Source organism: Trifolium pratense, linkage group LG6 (assembly GCF_020283565.1).
Source record: "Trifolium pratense cultivar HEN17-A07 linkage group LG6, ARS_RC_1.1, whole genome shotgun sequence".
In the NCBI taxonomy this organism is placed as follows: Eukaryota; Viridiplantae; Streptophyta; class Magnoliopsida; order Fabales; family Fabaceae; genus Trifolium; species Trifolium pratense.
In genome coordinates, this window is record NC_060064.1 from 41,288,272 (window position 1) to 41,304,587 (window position 16,316).

The following is a 16,316-nucleotide window of genomic DNA, read 5'->3' on the forward strand; positions in this document are numbered from 1 at the left end:
TTTAGTAGTCCATTAGGAATTATTATAAATTATTTTGTAATCCTTATTTTGTTAAGTAATGCTATTATAATATTATTAAAACCCTAGCCGTCACTTTATGTTTCTCTCTGAACTTTAACACGCTCTAGTGTATTTAGCATCGGAAGCTGATAGTTTTTTTAGCTTCTCCATTGTTTTTTTTAAACAAGCTTCTCCATTGTTGTATTGGTTGTTATTTATGTCGTTTCTACCCTGTTGTATTGGCTTTGCTATGTTTCTTTTGGGAGATCTCTATTAGAATTATGGGGAAGGTGTGTCAAGGCTTAGATATTTAGTAAAGGGGATTACTGCCTATGTATTATGATCGAATTTTCAGGACCTGCTTGTATTGTTTTGGACATGTCTTATGCCTTATTTAATCCAATTCCTTTGCTTTTGCAAAAAAAAAAATAATGAAGAAAAAATTAAATTATAAAAGGAAAATGAATAGATACATGCTCCTTCATCTATTACACTATCAAACCTACAAAATAAACCATGCATGCGTAGGACATAGTTCATGTATTAAAATCACTTACGGTGTATTTTGTTGATGAATATATGATACTTTGGCACAAAGCAATTAAATTTATATCATTAAATTAAAAAAAAAAAAAGATTAGAAAATGAAATTAGCTAGGTCAATTATTTACATTTTAGGTACGACTATGTGGTGATTTTATTGACCTCACAAAAACCAATACGTTGCAAAAGTTTACTTCAAGACTCTGTTTGGATGGATGGAATATAATGAAATGGAGCGGAGCGAAATAGATGAGAGTGAAATGGAATGGAGCGGAATTAAATAAATCTTCCATTCCATTGTTTAAATATTTTAAAAAGGAGATGAACAAAATTGAAGGTAGCTGGTGATATGGTATATTTTTTTCCCAAAATATACCTATGTCCCTTTAAAATTTCCATAATATCCCTCTCTCAAAAAAGTTTCCCATAATATCCTTCTAAGGGGACAAAAACTGAGTTTGCAGCATGGAAAGGAGATGGCGACACTCAGGGGCGGAGCCCCTCATGGGCTGGACAGGGCCATGGCCCGCCCCAAGATTTTCATTTTTTTTCTTTTCAGGTATACTATTTAGCGGCGGTTTAGTTTGTTTAGTTTGTTAATTCTCAGTTTGCGGGGGTTTCAAGCACCCTCAATTTGGACCACCAGAATTCTTTAACAGGTTTCTAGTTTGCGGGGGTTTCAAACCCCTTATTGTGCATAATTTTTTAGGCTAAAATTTCTTTTTGTTAATATAAATTATTGTTGTTTTGTTATATAGTTACACAGTTTTAGTCATTTTGAAATATTGTTTGTATATTCAAATTGTTTTATACTTTAATAAACGAAAAATATGACTGCAACATATAAAAAAGAGCATTGCATTCTTATAAGCACTACTAAACTAAACTGAAAATCCGAATAAAAATTATTAAATATTCTTACCAATAAAATTTGAGATATAATTAATTCTATCAAGTGAATATTTGAGAAGAAACTTTAAAATATATCAATTTATTATTAGAACAAGAATCGATCTTTTTTTTTTGTTTTTTTGTTTTTTTTATAAATATGAGATACCTTAAATTGTATGGAGGAATAGAGTAAATAATTATATTAAGTGGTGCATAATTTTCCAAAAATAAGATGAAAGGATGAAAAGACAAAATCATCAATTGTATATAGTTGATCCTCATTTTTCAAAATAAATTTTATAGAAATTATTAAAACCGTAGAAATTATTAACCGAACCCGTGCAACGCAGGGGTTTACTCCTAGTTATTCATATTTGACTATCGTTAGAATCCGAAAATTAATCAGCACCGATGAGTAACCAATCTGAATTTTGCGTTTACATTGTATGACATGGCATCAATTTAGACAAATCACGATGTCACTTTACATAATACGTCAACATTTCTAATAGAATTACTTGTCGAATATACCATTTTAATTAATATTATACAATTTTAAAAAAAATATTTAATATTTTGTATATTTAAAGTTCCAACTTATCAAACACTCAACAATTTCATAGCTTCAAATAATGGTTCACCGATAGTTTTTGTATATATGTAATGTAAAGTGAGGTCAAAGTCTCTAATGGAAACCTAAACACACTTGTGATTGTAAAAATCCACCTTCAAAAGAATGTACACATTGTTTATTTGTTACACATACAAGAGTACGTTGATGGTTTTGCATTTGAAGATGTGGCCAATTCTTGAGCCAAAGATTTCATGTGGCAAAGCAATTGCTTTATATTAGCGACAACTTAGGAAATGTCATTAGATATTGAAACCATAGCATAGAATTTATAACACTCTTCTTCAACCATTGTCGCCTTGTTGAGATTCAATGAGATGCAATCATTATCATAGCCATGTTACCATCGCCAACAAAAAAGTCTAGCTTTTGCTTTTGCAAAAAAATTAACAAGACAACATGAAATTCATTCAATAAAAAATAATAAAAATTCGATTACTTTAATAATTTTTATTTTTACTTTTAAGTTGTATAGTCAAGATTTTAAAAGTCTAAATTTCATTTTTTTAGTTATTTAACTTGTGTCTCAGATGCATTAGTTAGCAAAACTCATAAAAAATCATGTAATTTGGGTACCAAAATTCGCTGAGGTGAGACCAACCTCCGTTGTCAAAAAATAAAAATAAAAATAAAGATCGATTAATTTTATATACAACATTAAATAACCTATAAACAAATGATTTAATTTCACTACGCCACTAGATTTGATTTAGTGGTGAGAGGTTTGAGTAGTATGTTAGAGATCTTGGGTTCGATCACAACTCCGTTATAAACAAAAAATGATTTAATTTCACTTTCAGTGTCCTAAATATCGTGGTTATGCAATTTTAGTCTCTATTTTAATTCTTAAGTGTATTAAGTTGATGTTCAAATAACATTTATGAGTTTTGTTTTACCAAAGAAACACTAGGTAGCAAAAGTTACACTATTATCATGAAGTAGACAAAGTAATGAATTTTAAAACCATGTGGTCCTAAGATAAAATTGAAAAATAAAAAATTTGGGACCTGAAATATACATATAATGATAAAATCTATACAGAAAATTAGATAGGGACAGGTAGTAACGATGTGTCCAATACCAACCAGTCATTGAGACTCACTCCTTCTTCTTGTTACATCCCTTCTTGTTAAGTCATTTGAACTTAGAATTCTCAACCACAAATTTCACCTCAAAATTTTGATTTTTCATGTAATCATTCTCCAATCATAGTCTAAGGTATGATTTTTTTTTCCCTTATCACTATACAATATCACAAAGTAACTATAAGTTGATTTTGTAGTGTGAAAATTTATAGTTATCTTAATTGAGTTTTTCAGTTTTGGCAAAAGATGGAAGATACTAAAGGTGGTATGAGAAGAGTTGGATCAGTTAAAGATGTTATTAATTTATATGATGATAGGAGTCATAAAATTGCTGATAATGATAGTCCTTCATTGAAGAAAACTCAGATAGATTCATCATTGGTAAGTTCCGGATTAATAGAATAACTGCTGTCTGGATTGACTTATTTGAGTTTATCTACTGACATAAGTACTTCTGAGACTATTTGGTAGAGCTTATGGAAACAATTTATGTTATGTTTCATAAACTTTCCATGATAGCTTATGAAAACAGCTTATAGCTTATATGAAAACAATTTGACTTTATTTTATATTTTGTTGCAGAAATATCTTATACATAAGTAGCTAGTTATAAGATAATGGTTTATGCAATAAGTGCTTAATCAAATGGTTTATCCAAACATGGTCATGCAATTTTGTATATGCATTATTGTGACATTCTTTTGTTAACTCTTTTCGTCTTTCTCTTTGATTCCTGGCATATTCCTTAGAACCCTACTTCAAGAACAAGAGAACTCCACAAAGCTAGAAGGGATATTGGAAGGTACAAAGAGAGTAGATGGTCAGCAGAATCTGAAAAATCTCAAGCCGAATCCGAGCTTTCAAACGCTAAAAAGACGGTGAAAAGTCTTTCTTCTATGCTTGCGGAATCAAGTTACAAGGTGAAAGCACAAATGCGGGATATAGAAACACTCGAGAAGAAGGGAAAGGGTCAACATGGTGCTATGGTTACGAGAAAGAATGAGAATCGTGAGTATGCACAAGTGATGAGAGAATTGGAATATCTCAAAAAGGAATTGTTTAAGCTAAAGCTTGATGTAGCTTCTGTTTTGGAAGAGAAATCGCGAGCCGAGAGAGAAATCGAAGCATCAACCTCGAAGATGATCACTTGTACAAGAAAAGAAGAAGTACTTAGGAAAGAGATTGATGAAGCCAATGAAGAACAAGTACTTGCTGAATTGGCAAGGATTGAGGCTTTGAAAGAATTTGAGGATATTAGAGTTCAGAGAGAAAGGGAAAAAGAAGAGTTTTTAAGCAAATTGGAAACAACAAGAAAAAAGTTAAAGGAGGCTAAGGAAGAGATAAACGAATCAAAAGAACTCGAAATGAAATTAGCTATCACAGTTTCAGATGTTGATATCTTGCAGAATCAGTTGAATTTGGTCAAAGAGATGGAGAGAAGGGTTCAAGGAGATGAAAGTGTGAAACTATTGGAAGGAAGTTTAAGAAAAGACGACGAATCAGGAGACTCTACCGAGTTACAAACCATAAAAGAAGAACTCGAGGCAGCAAAGAAAGAGTTGGCTTTGACGAGAGATGAAAGTTTTCAGTTTATGGCTGCTATGGATGTTATAAGAAATGAGCTGAGACATGTAACTAAGGAAACAGCTCGTTTGAAGAAGAACGATTCATCGGTTCAAAATCTCAATTCAAAGCTTCTAAGAACAAAAACTAAGCTAGAAGCTGCATGTGCTGCCGAGGAAAAGGCGAGGTCATTAGTAATAAGTCTATCTCATTCTCTTGAAAATCTGAAGACAGAAACAGATGAAGCTAAAAAGGAAAAAGAGCTTATAACTCAAGATATCATAACTACTAAGGCAGAAATTCAAAAAACTGAGATTGAAATTGACATGAATGAGGAAAAGTTGCAAGGTGTTATGAAAGAGTTAGAGGAAGCAAAAACAACTGAAGCTTTAGCTTTAGAGAAGCTTAAAACACTTTCGGAGACTACCATGAAAGAAAGAGCTTTAACAGAAAAACATAGTTCAAAGATTACTATCTCAAAATTCGAATATGAGTATCTAACTAATCATGCAGCTGCAGCAGAAGAACTTGCTGATAGAAAAGTTGCAGCAGCTGAGGCGTGGATCGAAGCACTCAAAGCGAGTGAGAGGGAAATACTATTGGAAACAAAAATAGTTCAAAGAGAACTCAAAGAAAGAATGTTGAAGGAAGAGAGGGAGGTTTACGTTAAAGAAAAGACGGTTGGAAGAAGAGTTAGTAGTGAGGAGTTTGATAGGACAAGAAAACGCGATAAGAGTTCGTCGAAGAACTTGCAGATAGGTGTTTCTAGAAAGAGTATCAAATCAAATGGAAGTATGACTCCTTCAAAGAGAGCTAAGTTTCAGAAGGCTGCTTCGCCTGCAACTCGGCATGTTAGTCCTTTCACTCTCAAGAAGAGAAAGAAAGTTATCCCGAATTTGGCCAAGTTATTTAGTGGCAAGAAAAACACAATTACTACAGAGTTTTAAATTCCAGTCCGCAACCACTATTGCAGCCGTATGCAAAGTAAAGGATTTTGAAGCCTCGGCGAATAGAATTTCGTCACTGCTAAATTTTAGCAGCAGAGAAAAGTGAGGCCAACTTGTCTATTTGTAACTGCCATATAACTCATAAATTATGTATCTGGTCTATAAGAGACAATTTACCTTTTAAGATTCAATGAATAAATTATGTATCAGGTTTATAATATAGACCTTACACATTATTTATTCAGATACATTATATATTCAATAAATCTAAAAAGGTGAATTGTCTCTTATAAAAATGACCAGAAGGAGTACTCAAGAACTCATGTTCTTTTTCCAATTTTCTGTTCCTTTTTTTATAGTGTTATTCTCTCTTGGCTCTAATGTTTTTCATTATTTTTGTTATATTCATAAGAGTTTTGTATCTTCTTCAAACTTAAAATTTGACTTAATATACTTGTATACTTGCAGAATTTATGAAAAGAATGATGTAGGACAAGGCTAAAGGATTTTACATTTTTAATAGAAATACACTTTTTTTTTTTTCTTTCTTTTGAACTGTATAAAATGATTGATGATTTTGACCAAAAAAAAACATGATTGATAATCAGAACAACTCATAAAAACTGATACCATGTGCAGTGCAGATAAGGGCTTCATTATGTGTTTCAAAGTAAAAAAAGTTCTTTGATTTGTTGTATAAATGAGAAATTTCCTTGCAGTGGAGACAATGAGCATCCTTCATCAATGCAATGGCAAACATGTACCCTTCCAATTTATAGGCATAAATAAACTAGATCACCACAGGTCAGGTGGCACCATCTTTTTGGAAAATGTATTCGGGGATCTTTTAAGTTTAACAATAGTTACAAAAATACTTATATGACTGTTAGTTGGCAGAATCTAGACTATAACTATATTGAAGACTGCAAACAAAGTTTACTAAAATGCAGACCATTGATTAAGCTTGATTAATGCTGGTAGCCATAGTAGCATGGTCGTGATCCAAATGATTCTTGTAACAGGAGCATTAAAAGGGTAACACCGTAAAAAGGGTAACACCGTAATTTATTACAAAGTTAAAGAAATTTGGAACTTTTTTTTTTTTTTAATCAAATTAATTTGGTACTTGGAAAAACTAAAAGATCTAACGTTAAATTTAAAACATCATATCATACATTTAACCTAAAAAAATTATTTATTACAATAAAGATAGATATTATACCAACAATGAATTATTTGTCTGAGTGGTAAGTGATATACATATATATATATGTTTATACGGAGTTGAGAAATATTTTTATGTGTGGAGAATACTCCAATTTTGTTGTTCTATTTCTCTTTTTCATTGTTATTCATAGCTTTATGGTTCCATAACTTTAAATAACAAACTAATTCTAAACAAATAGTCAGGGGTTCGATACCTAGCGCTTCTGTTTGGAGAAAATTCGGTGGGGAGAAGGAGAACTCATCTTGTGCGCTCCATAAGTTCTCAATAGAGATTAGTCACTGCGTTCGGTCTTGAACTTGGGCATGCAACAACGTTAAAAATCTTAGGCAGAGTTTGTCACTCATTTGAGTCCCATAAGACTCGAGAGATTAGTCTCCATAATTGCGCGCAGAAAATATTCAATTTGCACACAAAAATGGCTCAAATAAAGACAATATCCAATCAATAATTCAGCTCAAATATTAAATTTCATTTTAAAATAAATCGTTTGGGAGAAAGAACTCGAATTTACATTCCAACTGTTATAAATTTAACTCAAACTTTCCTTATATTTGAACTCCAAATTTTTAGAGATGTTGGAATTTAAAACATTGAAACTAGATTAAAACTAAAACTAAAAGTGCGTTAAGATTGCATAACTTGAACATTTTCTACTCTAAATCGTTTTAAGTCATGTAATTTGGTGGCTAAAAATTCAACTCTTAAAATGGATAAATGGAATGATCGAGATTCGAACCCCACCTCCTACATACTTATATAATACAATATCCCTTCAATTGATAAAAAAAAAATCTAAATCATTTACTTTTAGTAATACCAGGTGAAAATAAAAGTACTATAAAAACAAAACAGTAAAAAGGTAAACAATTTAACTAAATTTTAAAAAAAATTGAGATATGAGCGACAAAGAGAGACACTAATGAATGAGTAGAATCTGATAAATGTTGAATTGAACCTTAATTTCTCACTAGCTTCGTTTTTTGTTTGGATATGATTTTTTGGGATTGAATCTTACGAAACAAATTCTCAATCATCAAAGATGATGATGATATACATATACACTCACTGATTCATATCTTCCTTCATAATATCATAATCATAATAATAATGTGACACCCAACGAACCAACTCGCTCCATTCCATTTCCAGGTAATAATCATCGTGCCTCTCTCTCTCTCTCTCTCTCTCTCTCTCTCTCTCTCTCTCTCTCAACTCAATTCTTTCTTAATCTATTTTATTAATTCAAATTTATTAGATCTTTTATTTCACCAGCTCTTATTTCACATTTTCAATCTCTCTTCAAACTATGGCATGGTGGGATGTAAGATCTTTCTTTCGTTTTCAAGCTATATCATCTCGTTTTCAGGTCAGCACTCTCTTCTTCTTCTTCTTTACTGTCACACACCGGACACTTACACGTCTACATCGATAATAATTTGAGAAATTGAAATTATTGAATATATAACTACATGTGTTATGTCGAGTGCCACTGAGTGCTACTACATAGTTTACATGTCTGAATTTCTATGATATGTTCAATAATATTGTATTCTTCTCTATACACAAGTTTTCTGAAACTGTTCACGGTATAATAACTTTATGAGCTATATAAATCAATTCAAGTGTATTTAGTTCCACTTTTGGAGGAAACAAATTTGATTCTACAAAGTGTAATATTGGTTTTGACATGTATTACACTTTACAAGTTACTTGATACATTACCTATCCTTCCTAGTGCTTGTGTATCTTTACTTAGTGTACACCTTATGTAGAGTAGTCTAGCTTATAGTTTGTTAGAAGTTTGTTAGCAGTTTGTTAGAACTACCTTCACCTATATAAAGGTGCTTGTAACTACTTTGCTTAATCGATCAATAAAATTCCTTTCGAAGATTTCAATATGCTTCTTCTTCTTCTTCTTCAATCTTTCTCTGCGTTTTCGGTTATCTTCAACAACTTCATGATGGTATCAGAGCTCTTCTGAGCTCTGCTGCGCATCGCTTCGCTTCTTATGGCTCGTGGTGGTCATAACAACACTGCCGGTGGTTCAACCACCGTTCTCGTCCAAGATCCGTCGAACAATCCCGGCGATGTTTACTACGTTCATCCTCCAATGGTCCTACTTCTGTCGTGGTGAAACCTGTTCTCAATCACTCCAATTATCAAGCTTGGGCGCGATCCATGAAACGGCTCTTGGAGGTAAGAATAAGCTTGATTTTGTTGATGGAACAATTGAAGTTCCTAGTGAATTTGATCCTAATTTCAAGGCATGGAATAGATGCAATATGTTGATTCATTCATGGATCATGAATTCTGTTGATGAATCAATTGCGCAAAGTATCGTTTTCCTTGATAATGCTATTGATGTTTGGAACGAGCTTAAGGAATGTTTTTCGCAAGGTGATTACATTCGAATTTCTGAATTACAATGTGAAATCTATAGCATGAAGCAAGATTCACGCTCTGTTTCAGAATTTTTCACTGCTTTAAAGTCTCTATGGGAAGAACTCGAATCATACTTTCCTACTCGTGTATGCTCGTGTCCAATGCGTTGTATCTGTAACACTGGTATACGCAACACTAAGCATCAGCATGAAGTTACTCGATCTATTCGTTTTTTGACTGGTTTAAATGATAACTTCGATTCAGTGCGCGCTCAAATCTTGTTGATGAATCCTTTACCTGCCATTAATCGCATTTTTTCGATGATTATCCAACAAGAAAAGCACTAGGAAGGATAGGTAAATGTCAAGCATGTTGAGCTTGGAAATGAAGGAATGAAAGGATTTGGGAGGAAGAGGCTTGGTAAAGAAATCTGCAAGTCAATATTGCTAGTGGACATGTTACTTCAGGTAACTTAGTTTGCACTTTGCACAGTAGTCCTGGTCAATGGATTATTGACTCAGGTGCAAGTGATCATATTTGCTCTTCTTTCGATTACTTCAGCTCCTACAAATCTATCAAACCAATCAGTGTTAAGTTGCCTAATGGACAAGTTTCCATTGCAAATTATTCTGGTTCGGTGAAATTTTCTTCGATTTTCACCATTTCACATGTGCTTTTGGTACCTGACTTCAATTTGAATTTGATCTCCGTTCCTAAACTTTGCCTTGATAACCATTTCCTTGTGTCTTTTGATAATGATAAATGTTTGATACAGGAAAAGAAGAACTTGAAGATGATTGGTTATGGGTGATTGATGGGTCATACTATTAAGAAAGATTTTATATATTAAACTATGTAGCTGACCCCATCTTAGTGGGAAAAAAACTTGATTGTGGTTGTGTATTTATGTTTATAGTATAGCTTGTAGAAATCTTGATGTGGATGGCTGTGTATGGGTAATTCATAGGTTTTGATGTGCATCTTTAGTTTACTATTTATGTATTTAAGTCTGGCTACTGTTATATTAGTGATTACCCATATCCATGAGCGATGTTTATATTATTGTTTGTGAGAAATTCTATGATAGGCACAAACTCAAATCTATTTTCTATAGGCACACACGTAAATGATTAAAATTAAATCATAAATAATTTAGTCACATCAATTGATGTTGACTATTTAATTTCTCTTTTAATTTTATTTGAGTTTTGTATGTGTGCCCAAATTTAAAAAGTTTATGTTTGTGCCTATACAAGTGTTGCTCATTGTTTGTTTGCACCGTATTTTAGAGATTTATAAGCTTATCTGTAACTATCTGTGAAGCAAGGACACACCTCGGGTTAGGCGTGTCCGTGTTTGTGTCCGTGTTCATAGGTAACTATAGAAGAACAACAGGTGTATCACATTGTTTTGACATCATTTCTTGCTGATTTTGTAGTTGACACATGAATCTGCACAATGTTGTCCTTTTTCTGGCAACATTTAGTTTAATGATGTATAAAACAGATTATCGATCTGTTGTGTTCCTTTAGTTCATGGTACTATGGTCCCTCCTCCTGATAGGAGAAAATTAAGTTAATTCAGGCATGCTCTTTTCTGAGTCATGTACTTAATTTAATTTACTAACAGCTGATTAGATTAATGAATTCTTGGCTTCTCTTTTGAACTTATCTATCTATTTATGAGAATTTTGATTCATGTGAACTAGTGCTTTATGCTTCTCTTGACCTTTTTTCTCCCTTTAGGATAGTGCCATCGTTGACTTCCCTGTCATTTATATGTTGAAAGCAGGCTGTGTAATCAGTATCTGATTGAATGCTTGGCTTACCTTTGAACACTAAATTCAATTGTTTTATTGATTTTTGGTGATTTTCCTTAGTCGTACTCATAAACCTAATTGGTGGTGATATTTCTGTTTACATGTTTGCCATGGAAACATGCTCTTGCATATATATATATATATATATATATATATATATATATATATATATATATATATAAGCATATATATATATATATATATATATATATATATATATATATATATATATATATATATATATATATATATATATTGCTAGGCAAGGTGGAATTCTGTCTGAATAAATAGATTTCAGATCTCAGTAATATTTTAGATGGTTATGTGTTACACAAAGGTTTTGCCAGTTTCTATTTACATATTTTGCTGCATTGGTCAACTTCAATATGCCTCCCTTGTGTTATTAAAAACATGAGAAGATAGAACTTGTAAGAGATGCAAAGCAAATCAGGGTATTTTGATGAAATTTGTCCCTGAAAGTGCTTTTTTTGGGGTTACCTAGGATTTATCGAGGAGGCTGGGGTTCTCTGCTATGACTGGTGCTGACTTTTCATCCATTAATTTTCATTTGATAGACACACAGAATGATGAGGTATACACTTTAATTAAGGTTTTCTTGAATAACCACAGGACATTGTTTAGGCTTGGCCATTACTATATGGGCTCAGAGAAGATGTATATGAGTATAACTTGTTTCTAGTATTTTCTTAGAGAGGTAGTTGTGGGAGTCATACAGCCTAAAATTCATTTACAATTAACAGTAGGAGTTCTCATATGTTTGTAATCTGTATAATAACTAGCATTCACAAGTCTCTTCTCTATACTGTTTTCGTCGATCAGCAAATTAAAATCTGTTGCAAATTACAAGCTTGTACTGCATTTAGGTTCTTAACAATATTTTTTAAGATCCTTGCGTGAAAGATAGGTCTTACACAACATTTGAAATTACTTTTAATTCACATATTTTGAGGGCATACGTCTATAAGTTGTTGATTGCATTATCCCTGTATTAGTATATGACGACATACAACATACTTCCAATAATGCAAATTTTGCCAGAAAATGGCTCTTATTTAATTGAGTCAAAATGGCTTATTTTATTAAGTTTGGTTGTTTACTTTGTTGTATTTAAACAATGGTTATGCTGGTGCTGATTGAAGATTGAAATCTGATAGGACCTAAACAAACCTAGAAATATGAACTGAATTAAAAGAGAAAACTCGTTTATATTGAAATGATGGACATGAACTGTTTGCCTACTGATCTCATCTTTGTTTTTTGCGAGCTCTAGGAATTCAGGCAGAGGGAAGTCCAGCTTGGCTCACACACTATGAGATCTCATGGATATACAGTTGCTGTAACACACAAGCATGATTGGATCATACTATTGCTCCTTGTATTGACTGAAATCCCGTTATACATGATCCATCCTTTTTATCGCTTTGTTGGGAAGGATATGATGTCTGATCTCAAATATCCCCTAAAGAGTAATACCGTTCCTGTCTGGGCTGTTCCTGTAAGTTTGCTGATTAAGATATAACGCATGTAAATGTATTTTTCTTCCTAAATAATTACGTTAACATTGTCATTTATTATCATGGTTAGATGCTTGCAATTGCATTGCCTATTGTGATCTTCCTTGTTGTTTATATCCGAAGGAGAGATATCTATGATCTTCATCATGCCATACTGGGTAATAATTTTTAAATACACTTCATTTGTTTGATTGCTAAGGAGCAAAACTATATTTGCTAATCTGAAACTGTTAAAGTGGATGACAATAAGTTATTTGCTAGTACAGGTCTATTATTCTCCATTTTAGTAACAGCAGTGATAACCGATGCAATAAAAGATGCAGTAGGGCGACCTCGACCAGACTTTTTCTGGAGATGTTTTCCAGATGGAAAGGATGTATGTCTTCCTCAAATTTTAGGTTTTTAATTCATGTTTGTGTGAGAGATTTTCTCGTCCAAGACATATTTAATGGTTAATGACTTCTTGTTAGGTTTATGATAAATGGGGAGATGTAATTTGTCACGGTGACGAGAAAGTCATAAAGGAAGGACATAAGAGTTTCCCAAGCGGCCATACTTCATGTATGTAGCTTTTATATTATATATGGTTTGTTTTTCCATGGATGAACTTGGCGTGATTAAGTTTCATGAGAAATGGATGGTGGAATTAATAAAACTCGTGCATAGCATGTTAACTCAAATATCATTTCATTTGTTGTTTGTTGAAATAATTTCAAATTATATATGCAGGGTCATTTGCTGGTCTAGGTTTTTTATCATTGTACTTGTCTGGAAAATTAAAAGCATTTGATCGCAAAGGTCACGTTGCAAAGCTTTGCATTATTTTTCTACCACTACTTGCTGCATCACTTGTTGGTATTTCTCGAGTTGATGACTACTGGCACCACTGGCAGGACGTGTTTGCTGGAGGTCTTATAGGTTAGTCCATTTTTTTGCATCTCAATTAGTTGCAACTTAACTTAGCTTACAGTTAAACTGAAAAAAGAAAAACTACTTAGCAGTGTTTGTTGGTACTTGACTATGTGAGATTTCTTCTTTCAGGGCTCGTAGTAGCTACATTTTGCTATTTGCAGTTTTTTCCTCCTCCTTATCATCCCGAAGGTATGCCTTAGTGCATATTCATTTAGTTAATGTATTGGAAAATGTTTGATTTTTAAGTCTTTCTATATGCATTAATATTACATTTACACATGCTTTGAACTTTTCACCTCGCGATACACCTTTTCCTTGAGGTTTCAACTCTGGACACTAATTCAAAACCAATCGCATACACCAGTTTGGGAGATATCGATACAGAGAATTTTACATCTTTGTATTGCATTATAAGGGGAGAAATAAGCACTATAGCTGTGCTTCATAATTGACATAATTTATAGCTCAATTTCCTGTCAAAACTTACCAAGTTGATGAATTTGTATCTGTTTTGAACTATGGTGACAACAATCTGATTTTATAGATATATTGTTTTTCTCTGCAGGTTGGGGTCCTTATGCTTATTTTAGGATGTTGGAAGAAACACGAGATATGGCAGGTGTTCCTAATGCTCAAAATGGTAGTCAAGAAGCTCAAGTTGCGAACCAGGAGGGACAAAGTCACCATGGGTGTATGGGGTTAACTTTAACAGGGAATCAAACGTCAGCATTAGAAGATGAACTTGAATCTGGGAGGAGATAATACAAGACACCGTTTTGCCCTTTGTAAATCGTATATCCTAGGTTTTTATTGTATGTTTTTCTACTTGGCTGTCACTACTAACTTTGAAGCATGCTTCTTTTTCTTTGTAAGAGTCAGATTTGGGACAACAACCTCTTTTATTTTGTGGATATGTAGAAAATCAAGTGACAAGATCCTCTATTGATCTCCTTGATAGTCAAATTGCCAATCTATTAAAATGCAATTTCATCATGAAATATAAATGGCAAATTGCTTTGGATAAATGTTTAAAAGTTTAATTTGATAAGAGTAAATAAGATAAAGGACGTCAGGAATTTTGCCAATATTTTTTTTTTACAGCATTGACAAAAATGTATGAAATTGATATTTTTCAATGAGTTTGAAAGAATCAAATAAACCATATGACTTGGGCATGCTCATGTGACTTTGATGGAATAAATTTCAGAACAAATTAGCCATCTCATCTCAAATTTTACAATAGATTTGGTGTGCCGCCGGAAAATCAAGTTTCCACAATTCAACAACACAAGCAAAAAACAAAACATGCTACTAACTATGACACACAAACACTCTTTAGATTAGGCGTGTCTGACACCCAACACTAACACATTATTCTGTTGAATTAAGAGTGTCCGGTGTCTTTGTCCGTGACTCATAGCATACTAGAACAAAAGTTTGTGAAACAAAGCCAAAAACGAAATAAAATAAAACTGCAGCAAGACAAGACTGATCCATCATAACTGAAAAACAATAGTTTTGTTGGAATCAGAAAAACTTTTCTTAGATTTTGCAGACTTACGGGTTTGGTAATCAAAACTGTAACCAATTCCTTGACCAAAGCCATAGCCAACACCCAAGCCACAACCCATTCCAAGACCAAAAACAAGGTTGAGATGGTTGAAAGGCCACCCTCCATGTCCTATACCACCAACCAAACCGAAACCTATTCCAGCACCGCAACCGAAGCCAGCTCCAAAACCAGGACCCAACACTGATGTTTGAGGTTTGATGGGTTTGTTTCCTATGAACTTGGTTATTGAAAATTGTTGTTGGTTACTGTTATTGTTGTTGTTCCATGTCCATAATGAGTCAGTATCAGCTTTGGTTTCCATTTTATGAATGGCCAAAATTTGGAAAGGAAATTATTTTGTTGCTCACTTGCTGTTCCTGCTAATGGATAGGATTTCCAGCTTCTGCTCTTGTCTTGTGTATTCATTCTTTAATACTCTCTTGTCCTAAAATGATTAGTAGTAGTACATGTTTAAGAATTTTAAACTAAAAGTTTTACATTAAAAAATAAAAGCTTAAATACAGTTTTACCCACCAAATTGTCCCTACTTTATAAATTAAAATATAGTCAAATTAATAGTATGTTATTAAAATACAGTCAAAATTACACCAATGTCTTTTATCTTATTTAATTGTAATATATTGGTCTTTTATTTTATTTTATTTTTCGGTTTTAGTCCTTTATCTTTCAAAATATGCACAATTTAATTATTTCTTTGATTAAAAAAAATACTGAAATAACAAATTTATTAATAACTTCATTTTTAAAAATATTTTTTTTATCAAAATTTAAAAAATGTGTGTCACTTCACTTATAATTTTTAATATAATTTTACAATCTAATTAATAATATGCATTTCATTCATCCTAATAATATGTATTTAAGTCTAAGTTATATTTTTATTTTATATTTTGCATTTGTGATAGTAAAATTACAATTTTCTTTATTTCATTTATTATTTTTTTATTAATTATGTAACATACATGAGAGTGACATCCTCACCAAAAACACAACTTATGTCCTTCATGAAAAATGATTATTAATTTCATTAACATTTTAAGATTTTCAAAGATAAGAAAGGTCTTTCTATTTTTTTATCTTGACAAAATAATCATATAACCTTTCATAGAGGTCATGCATCAAATATCAAATAATCTAAAATATGTTAAATCGTTTTCCTCATAAATTTCATATGTAACTAACAAAATTAGATTCTCTCTTGTTAGTA

The 16,316-nt window shown here is 32.3% G+C and overlaps 2 protein-coding genes across 7 annotated transcripts; both read left to right on the forward strand.

Moving 5' to 3' along the window:
- Positions 1–3,051: 3,051 nt before the first annotated feature.
- On the forward strand, positions 3,052–5,908 carry LOC123890817 (protein PLASTID MOVEMENT IMPAIRED 2). The gene is made up of 3 exons (XM_045940518.1): positions 3,052–3,283; positions 3,385–3,531; positions 3,900–5,908. The coding sequence occupies exons 2-3, from the start codon at positions 3,397–3,399 to the stop codon at positions 5,658–5,660; spliced, it is 1,896 nt and encodes a 631-aa protein (XP_045796474.1). The 5' UTR covers positions 3,052–3,283; positions 3,385–3,396; the 3' UTR covers positions 5,661–5,908.
- A 1,882-nt stretch (positions 5,909–7,790) lies between these two features.
- Positions 7,791–14,561, forward strand: LOC123889920 (putative lipid phosphate phosphatase 3, chloroplastic). Of its 6 annotated transcripts, none has more exons than XM_045939435.1 (10): positions 7,810–8,037; positions 8,161–8,254; positions 11,592–11,681; positions 12,381–12,605; positions 12,695–12,782; positions 12,891–13,000; positions 13,095–13,185; positions 13,354–13,542; positions 13,666–13,725; positions 14,102–14,561. In XM_045939435.1, exons 2-10 carry the CDS (start codon positions 8,195–8,197, stop codon positions 14,296–14,298), a joined length of 1,110 nt encoding a protein of 369 aa, XP_045795391.1. In that variant the 5' UTR covers positions 7,810–8,037; positions 8,161–8,194; the 3' UTR covers positions 14,299–14,561. The 6 variants fall into 6 exon arrangements, with proteins under 6 accessions (XP_045795393.1, XP_045795391.1, XP_045795392.1 ...); XM_045939436.1 differs by having other exon boundaries at positions 7,855–8,037; positions 8,144–8,254; XM_045939437.1 differs by lacking the exon at positions 11,592–11,681 and having other exon boundaries at positions 7,791–8,037.
- The last annotated feature ends 1,755 nt before the right edge of the window (positions 14,562–16,316 follow it).

Excerpts from the sequence above, each read along its gene's own strand:
- LOC123889920 (XM_045939435.1), top strand. The coding sequence starts at position 8,195 with ATGGCATGGTGGGATGTAAGATCTTTCTTTCGTTTTCAAGCTATATCA. Across the intron at positions 13,186-13,353 it reads CCCAAGCGGCCATACTTCAT|GGTCATTTGCTGGTCTAGGT; the intron begins GTATGTAGCTTT and ends TTATATATGCAG. Across the intron at positions 13,543-13,665 it reads GTTTGCTGGAGGTCTTATAG|GGCTCGTAGTAGCTACATTT; the intron begins GTTAGTCCATTT and ends TTCTTCTTTCAG.
- LOC123890817 (XM_045940518.1), top strand. The coding sequence starts at position 3,397 with ATGGAAGATACTAAAGGTGGTATGAGAAGAGTTGGATCAGTTAAAGAT. Across the intron at positions 3,532-3,899 it reads CTCAGATAGATTCATCATTG|AACCCTACTTCAAGAACAAG; the intron begins GTAAGTTCCGGA and ends CATATTCCTTAG.